At 33.9% G+C, this 14,192-nt stretch overlaps 2 protein-coding genes across 2 annotated transcripts in view; one reads left to right on the plus strand and one right to left on the minus strand.

Moving 5' to 3' along the window:
* Positions 1-1,663: 1,663 nt before the first annotated feature.
* Positions 1,664-6,920, plus strand: LOC109542191 (THO complex subunit 5 homolog). Its single transcript, XM_019911311.2, has 14 exons — positions 1,664-1,911; positions 1,969-2,100; positions 2,155-2,381; positions 3,612-3,696; positions 3,760-3,889; positions 3,953-4,147; positions 4,324-4,451; positions 4,572-4,791; positions 4,855-5,060; positions 5,581-5,686; positions 5,846-6,034; positions 6,223-6,338; positions 6,433-6,596; positions 6,652-6,920. Exons 1-14 carry the CDS (start codon positions 1,828-1,830, stop codon positions 6,719-6,721), a joined length of 2,052 nt encoding a protein of 683 aa, XP_019766870.2. The 5' UTR covers positions 1,664-1,827; the 3' UTR covers positions 6,722-6,920.
* Positions 6,921-8,863: 1,943 nt separating this feature from the next.
* LOC109542188 overlaps positions 8,864-14,192 on the minus strand; it is a gene marked incomplete at its 3' end in the record, with an annotated part of 41,635 nt that continues 36,306 nt past the window's right edge. The window contains 7 exon segments of the mRNA XM_048663625.1: positions 8,864-9,760; positions 9,821-9,971; positions 10,033-10,188; positions 11,396-11,645; positions 11,780-11,945; positions 12,406-12,833; positions 12,898-13,048. Of these exon segments, the coding sequence (XP_048519582.1) occupies positions 9,509-9,760; positions 9,821-9,971; positions 10,033-10,188; positions 11,396-11,645; positions 11,780-11,945; positions 12,406-12,833; positions 12,898-13,048 (1,554 nt within the window).

Genomic DNA, 14,192 nt, shown 5'->3' on the forward strand with positions numbered 1-14,192 from the left:
AATCCGAGAAATGTACAAAAGCAGCACCATGTGGGTTTCGTCCAACAATCCACATGTATATAATTGTAGTAATGATGAAGCTTACCGCCTTGAAGATGTATCATCGCACTGAGGCATACAGCAACATTCAATATTAATGCTCATTTCTTAATTTATTTTTTACGGATATTTAAAATTTTTTTTACAAAAACGTTTGTATGGGTTGATACATTGACCTAGTCCCGTATCCCGAAGTTGCAACTATAAAACGCATTTTTCATTATGACAGTCACTTGAAGGTCTATAAATTATTTGCCATTAGTTAGACCCTTGTAATTTCATCGATTAAATATAATGCAACACGTATGCAGTAACATATTCATTATCATTATTAGTACATTATCATAGCTTAGTTAAGCAGTTTGTGAATATCAATACTTAATAATGAAACTTTTGCAGTTTATATTTAAGCTACCAAATATCGACCAGAAGCTTGAAAAAATTGAACATGCAATTAATCGAAAACAAACTATGGTCTCAAATTCTAAAAAGAGCAATTTGCATTCGGTTTTTGTCACAAGCAGAGCTGCTCTTACATTGCCTTCCACAACAGCCACTTGGGGACTGGATGACCATAAACCAGTTACGTTTAGGGCTGCACCATTTGCATTTAAATGTTTTTTGTCTGCTAAAGCAGAAAATTAAATTTAATTTAAAATTAAAATAAAAAAAAAGATTATAACAAATCTAAAGATAAAGATTTGTTATAGTCATTTTTTTTGTATCATTTTATATATTAACACTTTAATAAAACTAATAAATTTAATTGTTAACGTAAATGTTTCAGTTTTTTTAATTTAGGTTTTCAAGGTATTTCAAAACTGTCACACACATATTTTGTTGAAACTATAATATAGTAAGTTGTTTAGTTTCCCAGGGAATTGTCCTAATCAATTATTGTTTATTAATAAAATTTACACTTATTATCGTAGATTTTAGACTTATCACCCCGATATCCGGGTACACAATTATATGTCGGTATATATTATTGTGATATTCATCCAACTACCTAAATATATATCTGCATTGATAATTGCACTTAATTAATTCATTTGTTGTTACATTGAAATATTTGTTTATTTTCTTAATCCTTGATTCATAACATGCTCATTTTGCTTTTTGATCAAAGGTTTGTGGTTTGTATAATATACTTTGCACAAATTAATGGTACTTGGCGTTTCGCATATTTATTTACTGCAATAAAAAATTGAAAATGCTTATGAAGTTTCTATTATCAACATATCCAAACACCAATCACTAATGTCTAAATATGTATCTGCTATTGTCGGTAATCCATTACTTTCATTGGAATTAAGATATGTTTAATATTCAATTTGATATATTTGTTTATAAATCAGAAACAAGTCTTGCCTTGCGCAAACCCCGCAAGAAGGACGTGGCGCAGTTGTGCCTGGGTCCATCATAGATGGCGGTAGGATAGACATTGTTTCCACATTGTGCAAGAGAGTTGGTAATCTATACTCGTCTTTATCTATGATACCCGTTTTGGTAAATAGAAGTTTGTTTTGATTAACGTAACCTCAAACTGACTTGCGCATGTCATTTTTTTAAGCAAGGAGTCATTTACGATATATGCGCTAGTTGCATGTTCAAGGTTACCACAGAACATACCCCCATAGAGGGGGGATATTTTGTGAAGGTTACGTCAATCATCAACCGAGAGAGAACAAACTGGTTGTTTTTCGAGGTTAAGTGAAAAATTATCCAAATCGTTAGCATTAGAGCTTTTCTAAAATTGTAAGAACAATCTGAATTTTGGTTTTTAAAATGGTGAAAGAAACAAATGCTCCAGTTAGAAAGAAAAGGAAATCAACAGTAGCAGACTCTGACCCAGAACCTGATATATATCAAGTAATATTCTGTTGTATTATTTTGTAAATTACTTTAGCAACGTGGGGGCATTTTTAGAAAATTTGCGAATTCGAGGAGAAGGAAGCTAAGAGTCGTGATGTCGTTGCGGATTCTAAACTATTCGCCAAATGTATCGAAAGCATCCATGATCAGTTGCATCAAGTGCAAGAGCTGAAGAACTCACAAAAGGTAAGTTCTCTCAACAATTTCTCTCTAAGTGTCTACAGAGAATAATTCTTTCAGGCTCAACCGGCAAAGCAACATAACCTTTCAGCCAATCTTGCCGAAATAGCTGTAAAAATATGTCTCATCAAAAAATTGAACCGAATTGACAAATTATACCAAGTGGCAGAAAGGCAGCAACTGATTTTAGAGAAACAGAAATGTGATAGCGTCAAACTTACCTATCAAAACTTGGTGTATGAGTTGTACCATTTGACCACAGAAACAAACAAATGTTTGGCTTTCAAGTAAGTATTCACACTAGTGGTAACTTCGTTTTTACTGAAGTCAAGCTCTCAGTTGGACTAGGTAAGAAATGTATTTTTTGTGCATATTACGATGATCAAAATAGAATAAACTATAAGGCCTTTATTTATACTTAATGTTATAGGCTTAGGTACATCATGTAAAACAAGACTAAACTATCTGCAACTTATCTGGTAGTCGATCGAAATAATACATCTGAAAATAATGTTGAAAAAAGTATTTGAGTAACCAATTCATCAATAAAATTATATGGTTGAAAAACCATTATTTGGTCAAAGATTCAGCTTCACCTACAAGCTATCCCAAAGGTTTGAAATACGTTTGCCAAGCCTTTTGCCCAATTCTATGGTCTCAACTTGGAGTCAACAATTAGCTACTTAAACCATTTCTCACTCAGTTTGTGGATCACAAAAGTATAGAAATTAGAATGTACTGAAGCCATGGAATCTTTACTCAGAGACTGATCCAAGGCAGTGATAACTTTCTGAGACCTCTGAACCTAGCAAAGCTACAACTCGTATCTCAGCCTGCAATTGACAACGAATGCACCTTTCGGATCATAGCCATTAATAGAAAATCCGCGGGGCATGCCTGACCAGCAATACAGAATAAAAACAGGCAGAATATCCTCAGAAATTTGTTGCACTTATTTATACATGCTGTTAATCTCTGCAATTGAGCATCCAGTTWTGACCGACGTTTCGTTCATTCCATCACATATCTACTTGTTAGGAAGTGAAGTTTGAAAGTAGCGAGGTTTTCAGTCTTTGAGTCGGTTCTAKACTGGATTTTCTTTCGTGCGTTTCTCAACCACAAATTGCTTACATCTTCAAAGCTACGCCGGATATACRCATATGATAGGGGGGCACGAAGGATAATATATTGAACCGATGTCTGCACATATTGACGAACTAYCAACCACCAAAAGGAAATAATTAAGAGTKCCATCGAAAAACTAAGAGATGATGCAAAGGGAGATCCCACAAAAGGATTTTATCCGTTTTCCACATCTYTTCGCAGTCTTGGGACGATTTCACATACCGTTATTGAAGCCACAGCAACCCTTTGCTGTTGATATCGATTGAATTGATGATTAGTACGTTATTATACGGCATTTCCTAAATAGTGTCGATCGTGAATTGTTCAAACACTGTGTATTTCTACGCAGTTATTTTAATTAAAGTTTAATTACAAATGTTGCATATTTTTAGATCTGAAGATGAAAACATTGAACTTGTCTCATTTGAGGACTTCATGAAAAATGCCCCGCCATCCATAACTAGTAAATTTAAAAACGTATGTATTGTTAATTATTGTATTTGGGGGACAGCATTCTGAAATATTACTTTATTATTACAGTATGATCCTCTGAATCATGAAGAAGCGCACGCTTTAAAATTAGCCAGATTAGAATGGGAATTAACTCAGAGAAAAAATGTAGCCGAAGAGTGCAAGTCTCTGGAGGAGAGAAAGAAAACAGTTGTTGCTGGTAATTAAAGTTGATTATGAAATGTATTCGCTATTTGACGCTTTTATTTATTGTTTGTTTTAGAAATAACCGAAAGAAAAGAGAAGCTTAACGATCTTTTGCCTTTGTTGAATGTGGTGATCAAAGCTGCCAAACCACTACAAGAACACTTGGGCATGTCTGGAGACCATACAAGAAAAGAGCATTGTTTAGCAAATCTTTTACCTGATCCTTTATATATTTTATACGCAAACATTGTTGCGTATAAAAGTGTTTTTGGTATGATATATGTTTTCTGGTAGTATAGGACTAACGTAATCTTTCGGTTATACATACTCTGATATTATCATTTGTAGAAGAAAAAACTACTAATAAGTCTACTGCTGCTTATATAAGTAGTAGTAGACTCGCTATTTTACAGTTATTAATGAAGCCACAAATTTTATGTATTTTAGAAACAAATCTTACTGTTTCAATTGTTGGAGACAAGGATGACGCTACTCAGTTTAATGAAGCTCAAGAAGTGGCAAATTGCTTGAATGAAGATGATTCAGAACCTGAGTCTGAGCTACCAGAAGTTGAGGTGAGTAGGACATGTTTATGATTTTCATCACGTTCATCATTTTATGGAACGGAAAGTTTGGTGAGGTCATTTCGAACATACTTGCAATACATACAAATTGAAAGCATTGTTTATTTGCAGGAGGTAGTAGAAGTAAAGAAACGACGACACCGAAAGTCTGCCCAACAAGTTGACCCACTAGAAGAAAAAAAGAAGAGATTACTTGAAGTTCATCCGCTAAAAATAGAACTATCGTTCGCGATAGACGAAGGACCTAAGCTAAGCTTAAACTTCAGTTACTATACTAAATTGAAACTTGTGACTGTTAATGCAAATGTCGATGTACCGTCCAAAATTACAGGTAACACATTCTGTTAAAACTCGAAAAGGTTTGCATGAAAAGTGCAACATTGCTTTTTTTTAGCTAACACGGCTGGCGAGATTTTGGCAGGTCACAATATATTAAGTGAGTTAGTAGAAAATGATACAGGCATGGAAAGCCCAAATCCGAGTACTGGTTACTTATTGAAGAAAATGAATCTTGGGTTATTCCAGATATTAGTACCAGATATTGGATATGCTTATGGATGGGCACAATCCGTGTGTGGAATTAATTTCTTGTCACCAAAAGTACGTACACTCAATTTATTTAATATAACACTATTGTGGGTCGCGCAATTAAAATAATATTAACAATACATTTCTCATAATACTTTATGTTTTATATTACGTGAAGGTTTATATTGGGTTGCTGTTAAATTAATTTGTCTGTTCTTTGTCTTTTTAATCAATTTTACTTTTATTTTGGTGCCGTTTAAATTTTATAATAATGACAAATAACTTTTATATCATTTTAAGACCCCTCGGTTACCTTTTATGGCAAGGGGGTAGCTTGAATAAAGCTGAAACGTTGGTGCGAGAAAAATTGTCCGTCTGRAATTAAAAAAAAAATCAAAGTTAACATTTAAAAGTAAATATGTTCATTTTGAAATAATTTAGACCTTCGATTTATTAGTAGTTTCAGTAACAATTTTTGAGATATTGGCACTTGGCGCTTTGACCTTCCGAAGCCCTATAATATTGTAAAACGTGAAGCACGGATCCATATTCAAGACGCATGAAGTAAATAATACGTTTGTCTTCGTTTCAGAAATATTGTGACAAACTTAGTCAGCAGAATGTTGAGATGATTCTCAAAGTAATCAGAAAACGACTAATTAACCGTACTCATTTGGCGAAACAAATGCAACAATTAGGTAAGACAACTTATTGGTTTTGGTAATCTCTTGACATTCTTTTTAAAGAACCTATCTTAAAGTGGTAACATTTGACTGGGTTATTTTCTGTGTAGAAAAGAATAAGTATTTTAATAAACTGCTAACTTGCTTACTAACTTTAACACCTATTTTGTTTAGAACAAAACATTCTTCCACCCGTTCCGGAAGATGTAGAAACTCCGACAACCCGTATATCAACGATAGGTCAATGGTCGTCAACCACCTTCCAGAACTTTTGTCAGGCTCGATTTACTCAACCACTAATAGATGAGGAATTTGTTACCGTATCCGATTTATTTTACAGTGTTAAAATAATTCGAGGAGAAGGTATGGTGATTATGATGTAGATAAGTATATTATGTAGATTTGCTGCTACCATTTTATATAAAATTTAAATATTGGGAGTTTCGGTTCATTTTGGCTCAGGAAGTCTTGTAATTCCAAAATGGTCCATTACTAGACTTTATAACATCAAATAATATTAATCATAATAGCAGCATATTTTATTTTTTTAGCAAACCTTAAAGCTTTTGTTGTAATTAAAAATACATATCCGTTACCACCACCTATATTTGTTTTGGATCTGAACTACAAAGGACACCATAATTCCTCAAACTGCGATGAGATTCGGGTAATAATCATGTTTAGTTGCTTAGTAGTCCGAAAGAAGTAGAAATCACAGGATTAGACATGGAAATTTAAAAATTACATATTTGCAATTTCAGGATATAGAAAGAACCTTGAATGTAAACTGGGACCATGGCATGAAAAGTTCTGCCTGGTTATTATCAGCACAATTGCAGCATCTTTGTTCATATCTAGACGTGTATCTTGAAACCTTGGATCCGAAGACATTCCAACCAAATGCTAAATTCATACAAAACATAAGGTATTGTTATTTAAAAATTTTTGTCAACTCTGATGTCATGTGATTTGTGTTTTAGCGGCAAGAATCGACGCAGACCATTTAAGTTTAGAAAGATTGGAACTACAGGTTTATTTAGTCAATACTAATCGATAAAACTTCATTAAAATTTGAATAATAGTTCACATGATGTTTTCTGTGTGTTAATTTGCATATTTTTTTACATTTTAATTTGCATGTTTCATCATTATAGTACCTTACTTTGAAAGCACTGCTACAGGTTTATAATATGTAATAGTTATATTTGAAGTTAAACGACATTATTAAAAAAGATGTTTATGAGTATCACACGAGTATTTTGAATTCACTTTATATTGCAAATTATCTCAGGAGCAACAGTGCAATGGCAATGTACACACTAAATTCGTCCGTCGTCGTGCGAACCGACAGTTGAGGTAAGTTCTTTCAGTTTTCATTCATTTTTATCATGGCTATGCATTTTGTGAAAGAATAGGATAGAGATAAGGATATCAAATTTGACAAAACATGCAAAACGCAGTAAAGGTATTGTTCTTATTTATTTTACGATATTTATTTATTTACCTGAAAATTCGTGTGTTTAAGTTAAATAAGTTTTACATACTTTACGTTTTTTTCAAGATCCTAGTATTTCTGTATCATTATACAAAATATTAACATAAAAAAATAAAGTCTATCTCTTTTGATATTAACAACATAGTTTAAAAACTATTACATATTCTGGCCATAATAGACCACTAGATTAAGTGTATGCTCCTAACCATATTTATAGAGTATTATGTACACTTTTATACAGAGTTAATCTAAACAGTTGAAGTTTCGAATTGATATAACGAAAATTATCAACTACTCCGTGATAACATCATATTACTCTTATATGTATTGATATGAGGCAGCGTTCATTTGTCATATACAATGAGGCTTTTTAAAGTGTACGTTCACGTGATGATAGTTATATTCTATAGCGTTACAAAGCATTAAAGCACAGAGCGGCATCAACTCAAAAGCGCCACACAACACAGTGTTACCCATGTCCACAGGTCAGTGTCGTTAGATTTTATCCTCGCTCTGCCTTTAAACAATATTTCTGAACTGAGATCGGAATTTTAAAGAAACGTGCTTAAAGAAATGTTTATTGCAAGATAATTTTTTCATGTCGAAAATTGCCAAGTGGTTCTAATAAATTAAATGGTGCATTCAACTTATTGTTTCGTGCAAGTTTACTCTCCATTGCGCTCAAGGTAACATACATAGAACTTTCAATATAACTTCACCCAAAGAAAACATACACTTTTTTGTTGTATAGAAACGGTTAAAGTACGAAATCTGTTTAATCTGAATAATATTTGGTTCATACAAATGCGACTAAATAGACAACTTCTGGCATTTATTATTAGCAGAAGGTGTTCAGAAACTATGTGTACACAAGAGTTGTTTTAAATCGCCTGAAAATCGAATGGATCAAAAAAAGTACATGGCAAAGTTTTCCCAAAGTACAGGGCAAATTCCCTAAATTTCGATACCTAGACTGATCGTTATTGGTAATTATTATACAAATTTCATAATTATTAATTTACAAACTCAACATTTTTACAACATACCTGATTTTTAACTTAATGTTTAAACAATTTACTCTTCATTAGTCACCTTCTCCTTTATTGTAAGTTGAAGTATAAGTCTTTACGAGTAAATTAGACCCTCAGAGAAGTCGCTTCGACGTCTCAGAAAAAAATTACAATCCGGCAAGAGCCGTTTTTTAATAACAAGGAATGAATAAAAAGTTATTAATATTTTAAGCTAAAATTTAAACCACTTATAAAGTGTACAAATACCTTCAAAAAAGTGATTGTAGGAATTTTTTGAAGCGCTGGGCGTACCATTAATTAGAGAAAATTAAAGAAAACGCTAAAATTGGCGGGTTTTTCGTTTTTTGAGTAAACTAATTAACGGATTTTGATTTAGTTTGTCTGGTATTGTAGGTATTTTTAATACCTTGAAAAATAATTAATTTTTTTTTACTAGCATCGAGCACAGCCGGAAATCGCGAGCAAATTATTGTCCCAATATCTCCTCTAATTAATCCTTCCGACCAACTTCCAATAATCTTTTATGGCGATTTAAAAGTAGCCCTATAACTCTTGTGTTTTGAGTGTTTGCGTATCTACCTCTACTTATAAACTGGACAGATGTTTATTCACTGTTAATTTAACTGGTTAAATTTAATAACTTCTTTGTTTATAGTTAGGTGGGAATATGTCATTATCTGGCTAGTGTTAGAAAAAACAATGTTTCTGATGTAATATTAACATTAATCAAACATTTTAGTTTAACTTGTGAGTAACTGGTACAACTGGTTGGTAACAAATTTCGATATTTAGCCATAACACATACATACATTAGACACGTTTTATCTTTGCCATTTAAAATAGTTCATTTTCATATGGATCAAATCAAATAAATTACTTGGGCTAATGAGATATAAAAAGTCTGACCTCTAAAATACACTTAAACGCAAAATGTTATCCCTTCGTACCTGATATAGGGGAGAGTGACCTCAGGACGTTACAAAAGTGTAGCTTAAAGATCGAGGCCTGTTTTGGCAGTGAGTGAAAGTCGACGGTCAAAAGCTAAAACGTCTCGCCTATATTTTTAGATTTATAGTAATGATAAATACGACCATTTGTGGCATATATTAGGTAACTAATATAATGTTATATGAACCTGTAATATCACTAACAATTCGTAAAGGTTTGCACTATATAAAAATCAATTACACTTCTAATATCAATATTTTTCAGAAAAAAGTGCAAATCAATTTGAAAACTTAACATTGGACAAATTGGGCATTTTTATATTTAACTATAGAAAGAAAGTAAAATTATCAGTCGCAAGCCTCTTTAAACAATAAATGGGCTCAAATCGGGGACTTCCCTAGGAAAGTCAAACCCAATGGGATCCGATATTTTGGTTTGACGAACAAATTGTTGTCTAGATTGAAAGTTATTGGCTTTGTTGGATATTGAAAGCCCAGAGTTGCGTAACAAGTAACCACATTGGGCAGTGCAAACTTCATCTCGGAGAATATTGCTTTTTGACCATTCCCGTAAGAGCTGGCTGCAGTCCGTTATTTTTAGAGATGCACAAGTACCCTGAGAAAAATAAATTATTAATTTCCTGTTGTACTTTGTTTCTTCTCTTAACCAACTTACTCCTTCGGTCGTGCATATACAACTCGTACATGGTGAGGGAAAGACACTTTCACCTACTTTGGCGTGTCTTCCACCTATTAGGCAACCTTGCCCTGGTGCATTTTCTCTCCATGGCTTAAAATCTATAGTCGGATGGTTTCTACAAGGTACTCTGAAAGGATAAACCAATTTAGTATATGGTTTTTTATAGTTAGTGGCGATCGCTGCCCTACCTTGGATTGAGGAAGTTTGAGGGTAATTCGAAGGCAGACCTTTGCATATCACTATTACCATCTATATTATCACAGACAGTTTTAGCTAAAGTTACTTTCCTAATTTCAGCTAATTGAGCTTCGGTGAATCTTACTACTGGATCATTGGTTTCATACCTAGATTAAAAGGTAACAATCAGTAAATAAGTGGCATTCTGAATATCGGTCCTTTCATAAATATTGTGAAAATGAGTGAAAAGCGTTGTAAGCATGAAAAGTTTTGTATTCCATGGGAGCATTGAATGTGGATCTAACTGTGGCTCTACACAACATATCCAGCTGAAGACTCAGTTTCACAAAAATCGAACAAAAAACCGAGAGCATTTATTTTAGCATGAAAAAGTCTATTCAGCTCCATGATTGACGCCAAATCGATATTTGGCTGAGAAACTTGTTTTTTCACAACGACCATCCAAACGAGTTTGGACCAGAAACTTACGTTTCAACATTTTTGCGATCGAACAGGCACTTTCTGCAAAATAGTCAACAATAAAAACGGAAATGGAAGTGCAAATAATTCATCACGTTAATTCTATTGAGTTTTTTTTTTAAAGTGACTAAATATTCAGTTTGGTACGCTAAGTGAACAAAATACGTTATCAATCGTTTGTTCACAGATATATTATCCGTTATCTGCGAACTGAAGAATTAAAGTTTTTAATTCGGGGTTGATCTTTATTGTTTGTTCAAGCGTAATGTAATTTTTTTGAGGATTAATGGGTAGAAAATAAAGGATGGGGCGCCAGCTTGCAGAAAGCTGGTGAGAATATACTCTAGTCTATACATCCTTTAGTTTAAACTGAGGTTAGATATTAGTCGAATATTTGTATCATTTTTTGTTGGTCTTTATTTCTTTGTTTGTTTCAAATAGTTAAACTTTTGACTTACAAGAAATCATCTTTTCGGCCTTCATAACTTCAACTTTTTCAACCGATTTTCCGAGCTGCAGTTTTTATAGAAAATCGTACGTTTTTCACAAATTTTAATATTTGCAAATCGACCCGATATTAACAGAGGTATGCAGAACATTTCTACCATACCAAAAGTTGTTTTCCCAAAAAACATTGTTAACATGTGCATTGAAAAATCGTCTTTTCGACTTTCAAACCCTTATAACTTGTGTACTCCCATTTCTTCATTTGTGAAACCGATGAATGATAGAATGATGATACTACAGGGATGAAAAAAATGCCATCAAGATGCGAAAAATGTTGAATCTAGGCAAATTTTTTGAAGTTGAAGTCATTGGCTGACAAAGTTATCGATATCGACTCAACTTAAAGCAGCCTGTTGAAATATCCACATGTTGCTTTTGCAAACTTACCAAAATCTATCACATTTTCTGGCATGTCTAAATTGTATGGCAATGATGCATCCAAATGTAGGACCTATCAGACCCCCTTGGAGAGGTCGCTCACTCATCCCTCCAGGAAACAGATCAATGTCATCTACTGTTTGATAGATCGATTTTAACCGGTTTATAGTATCTGGAGGTATTTCTCGGGACAAATCCTCCCAAGTGGTTGCTCGTTTAAGGTTACACAGAGCTCTGTAGTTATTATACGAAGGTATACCTAGTAGTCGAAAGAAGGGAATTAAATTATGTGTTAATTGAAATACTTTTCCTTTGCAAGTACTTCTGCTGATACCTCACTTGCATATTAATTGTTAGACATTATAAATCATGAATCTAGGCATAAAAACTTACCATGATCCCTAGCTCTTTGTACATTAAGCGCGATAAGATCGATCCCTGAGAAGGGTATTTTGCGATCCTCAAATAAATGATTTGTTACTTCTCCTGTAATAAATTGATCGAGGTTCTCCATTGGCGTCGACACCATTCCACGAGCAATATCATCGATTAGTCCAGGCTGAAATAATAATGTTAGGTAAATGGAAAGCAATAAAAAACATATAGACATGTTTTTCGGGCTTTGAAGCCGTGGGCCATGAGAATTTCTTCCTGACGTTTCGTCCACAACTGCGGTGGACATTATCAAAGGCGATGAGGCAGTGGGCAAAGTGATCTCCCGTGCTTTCCGACTAAGACGGAACTGTCTTACGTCACGAACGTCAGACAGTTCCGTCTTAGTCGGAAAGCCCACTGCCTCATCGCCTTTGATAATGTCCACCGCAGTTGTGGACGAAAGTAAAATTGAATACGTTTCAGGCGTATAAAGTGCAAATCCGTCAGGATCTTTCTGACGATGACTCATACAGGATGTTTCAATTTATGAAGCAAAATTTGAAATTTCTAAAACAACTGCCCGTTGGAATACTTCTAATGCACGGTCTACGTAAATCACCCTGTATAGTGTCATCTTGTTATACCTTCATCATGATGTCCGTTTCGAAGAAAAAGTCTCGTAACAGAATTGGCGGCTCCACAATATTGTAGTTATTGTCCAGTCTAGGAATATGAGGCCTCAAAAGTGAATGACCAATTCTAAAAGCGGCCGCTGCAAATTCTGTGAATGCGGCCGGATTGCAGTTGGGATTATATTCTTTATAATAGCCTTGAGGTAGCAGTTTTAATCCATAGAGACTCATCGCATTCCACCCAAGAATTCTAGGCAAGAATTCGTTATAAACTACGTGTTGAAAACTTGCGATTACAATTTTTCGGGATTCTTCAAAGAGCTTTTCATGGCCCCAATGTGGATTAATTTGATGCAAAGCATCTCGAATTCTGTTATGTTCTCTCATATAAATGGTGTGGATCATTGTAAGGCCCGGCTGCTCTGATGCTCTACCATCACCTAAAAGAATAATTATACATTGGAAAAATGTAGATCTTTTTACGTTTGTGTTCTGGTAAATTACCAGCAATAAAACAAAATCCTGATTTGGATTTGCATTCAGGATGGGTAGGACTTCGTGGCAACACTCCTTTCGTATTTGCTAGTTCTGTCCAGTTCATTTTTCCATGGTCGCCAATAATCTTCCTTAACACGCATGGATTTTCTCCGTAAATCTGTAAAGATATTATGTTATACTGTTGCAAGTGCAAAAATCCACAGAAGCAGAATGTAATATTATGTACTACATATACATATACAGGGTGGCACAATTTTAATCTGAGGGACTTTAAAATGTCATATACAGTATGGTATAAAAGGTACAGGTATGATACTCGGTATGCAAGTTAAGTATCACAAGTCTACTAAATTTACAGACCCATTTAGCAAAACTTGCCAAGAGAGCCTCTAGGGACGTTCAAAAACTGTGGCAGTTTGAACCTTTTTAGATGGTAACTTTGAGGCACGCTCAAGTCTTTCCTGCAACTGCACCTTTTTGGCGTGAAAATACGAGCGAGAAAGTTTGTCGTGAGACGTTTTGGTAAATTCAACTGGTTTCTAGTGATTGAAATTTAACATGTGCATGACCGAATTGACTTAATTTTCCAATAAGTGAAACACAGACTTTGCTTTTACGATTTTTTGAGAGAACGATGCTTGGCGTTTGGCAATTAACTTCCAATGAATTGCTTGCAATTTTTGATTAAAAATGTTTCATAATTTATGCCATCTAGATAGAGCCCGCTAAACATGAAACATGACTGAAACGTTTCAAATGTGCAGTTATATTGCACAAATGTAACATATCATGGAAACGTTTCAAAAATGTTTCAGAAACGTCTTTAGCGCACATGAATTTCATGGTTATATATTTATTGTAGTACTATTTACTTGTTATTATTTATTATTAAATTACTTGACTGGTCCAAAAAATAAGTAAGGTAGGTACCTATATTTTGTAATTGAAGAAACTTTAGGATAGGTAAGTATATTTAGCTAAATTAGCTCTAACTTAGACCATATGGACGATGTTATGCTGATCTCATTTCGAGTTGTTCAGTTCATTTATGTACTAAAAGGCTTATGAATATTATTTGAGGGCAATAAAATGAGCCCAACAACGAAAAGAAAGGTTTCTAACAGGTATCTTTGGCGTTTGGTGAACAAGAACGTAATCAAACTATATACTACTAACAGTTCTGTATATATTGAATATTCTGAATACTGCATCTTAAACTGTACACTGTATAAGGCTGTATTATTATTTTTTCACTTTAAGTCGAGGTTGAGGCTGTCGAAAAAAACGATGTTTGATTATAA

Source organism: Dendroctonus ponderosae, unplaced genomic scaffold (genome assembly GCF_020466585.1).
Source record: "Dendroctonus ponderosae isolate FM_Combo_2020 unplaced genomic scaffold, Dpon_F_20191213v2 Dpon_F_20191213_2, whole genome shotgun sequence".
Taxonomy (NCBI): domain Eukaryota; kingdom Metazoa; phylum Arthropoda; class Insecta; order Coleoptera; family Curculionidae; genus Dendroctonus; species Dendroctonus ponderosae.

Coding starts and splice junctions, on each gene's coding strand:
- LOC109542191 (XM_019911311.2), top strand. CDS start 1,828: ATGGTGAAAGAAACAAATGCTCCAGTTAGAAAGAAAAGGAAATCAACA. Junction 4,792..4,854: donor TGTACCGTCCAAAATTACAG/GTAACACATTCT, acceptor GCTTTTTTTTAG/CTAACACGGCTGGCGAGATT. Junction 6,597..6,651: donor AAATTCATACAAAACATAAG/GTATTGTTATTT, acceptor TTTGTGTTTTAG/CGGCAAGAATCGACGCAGAC.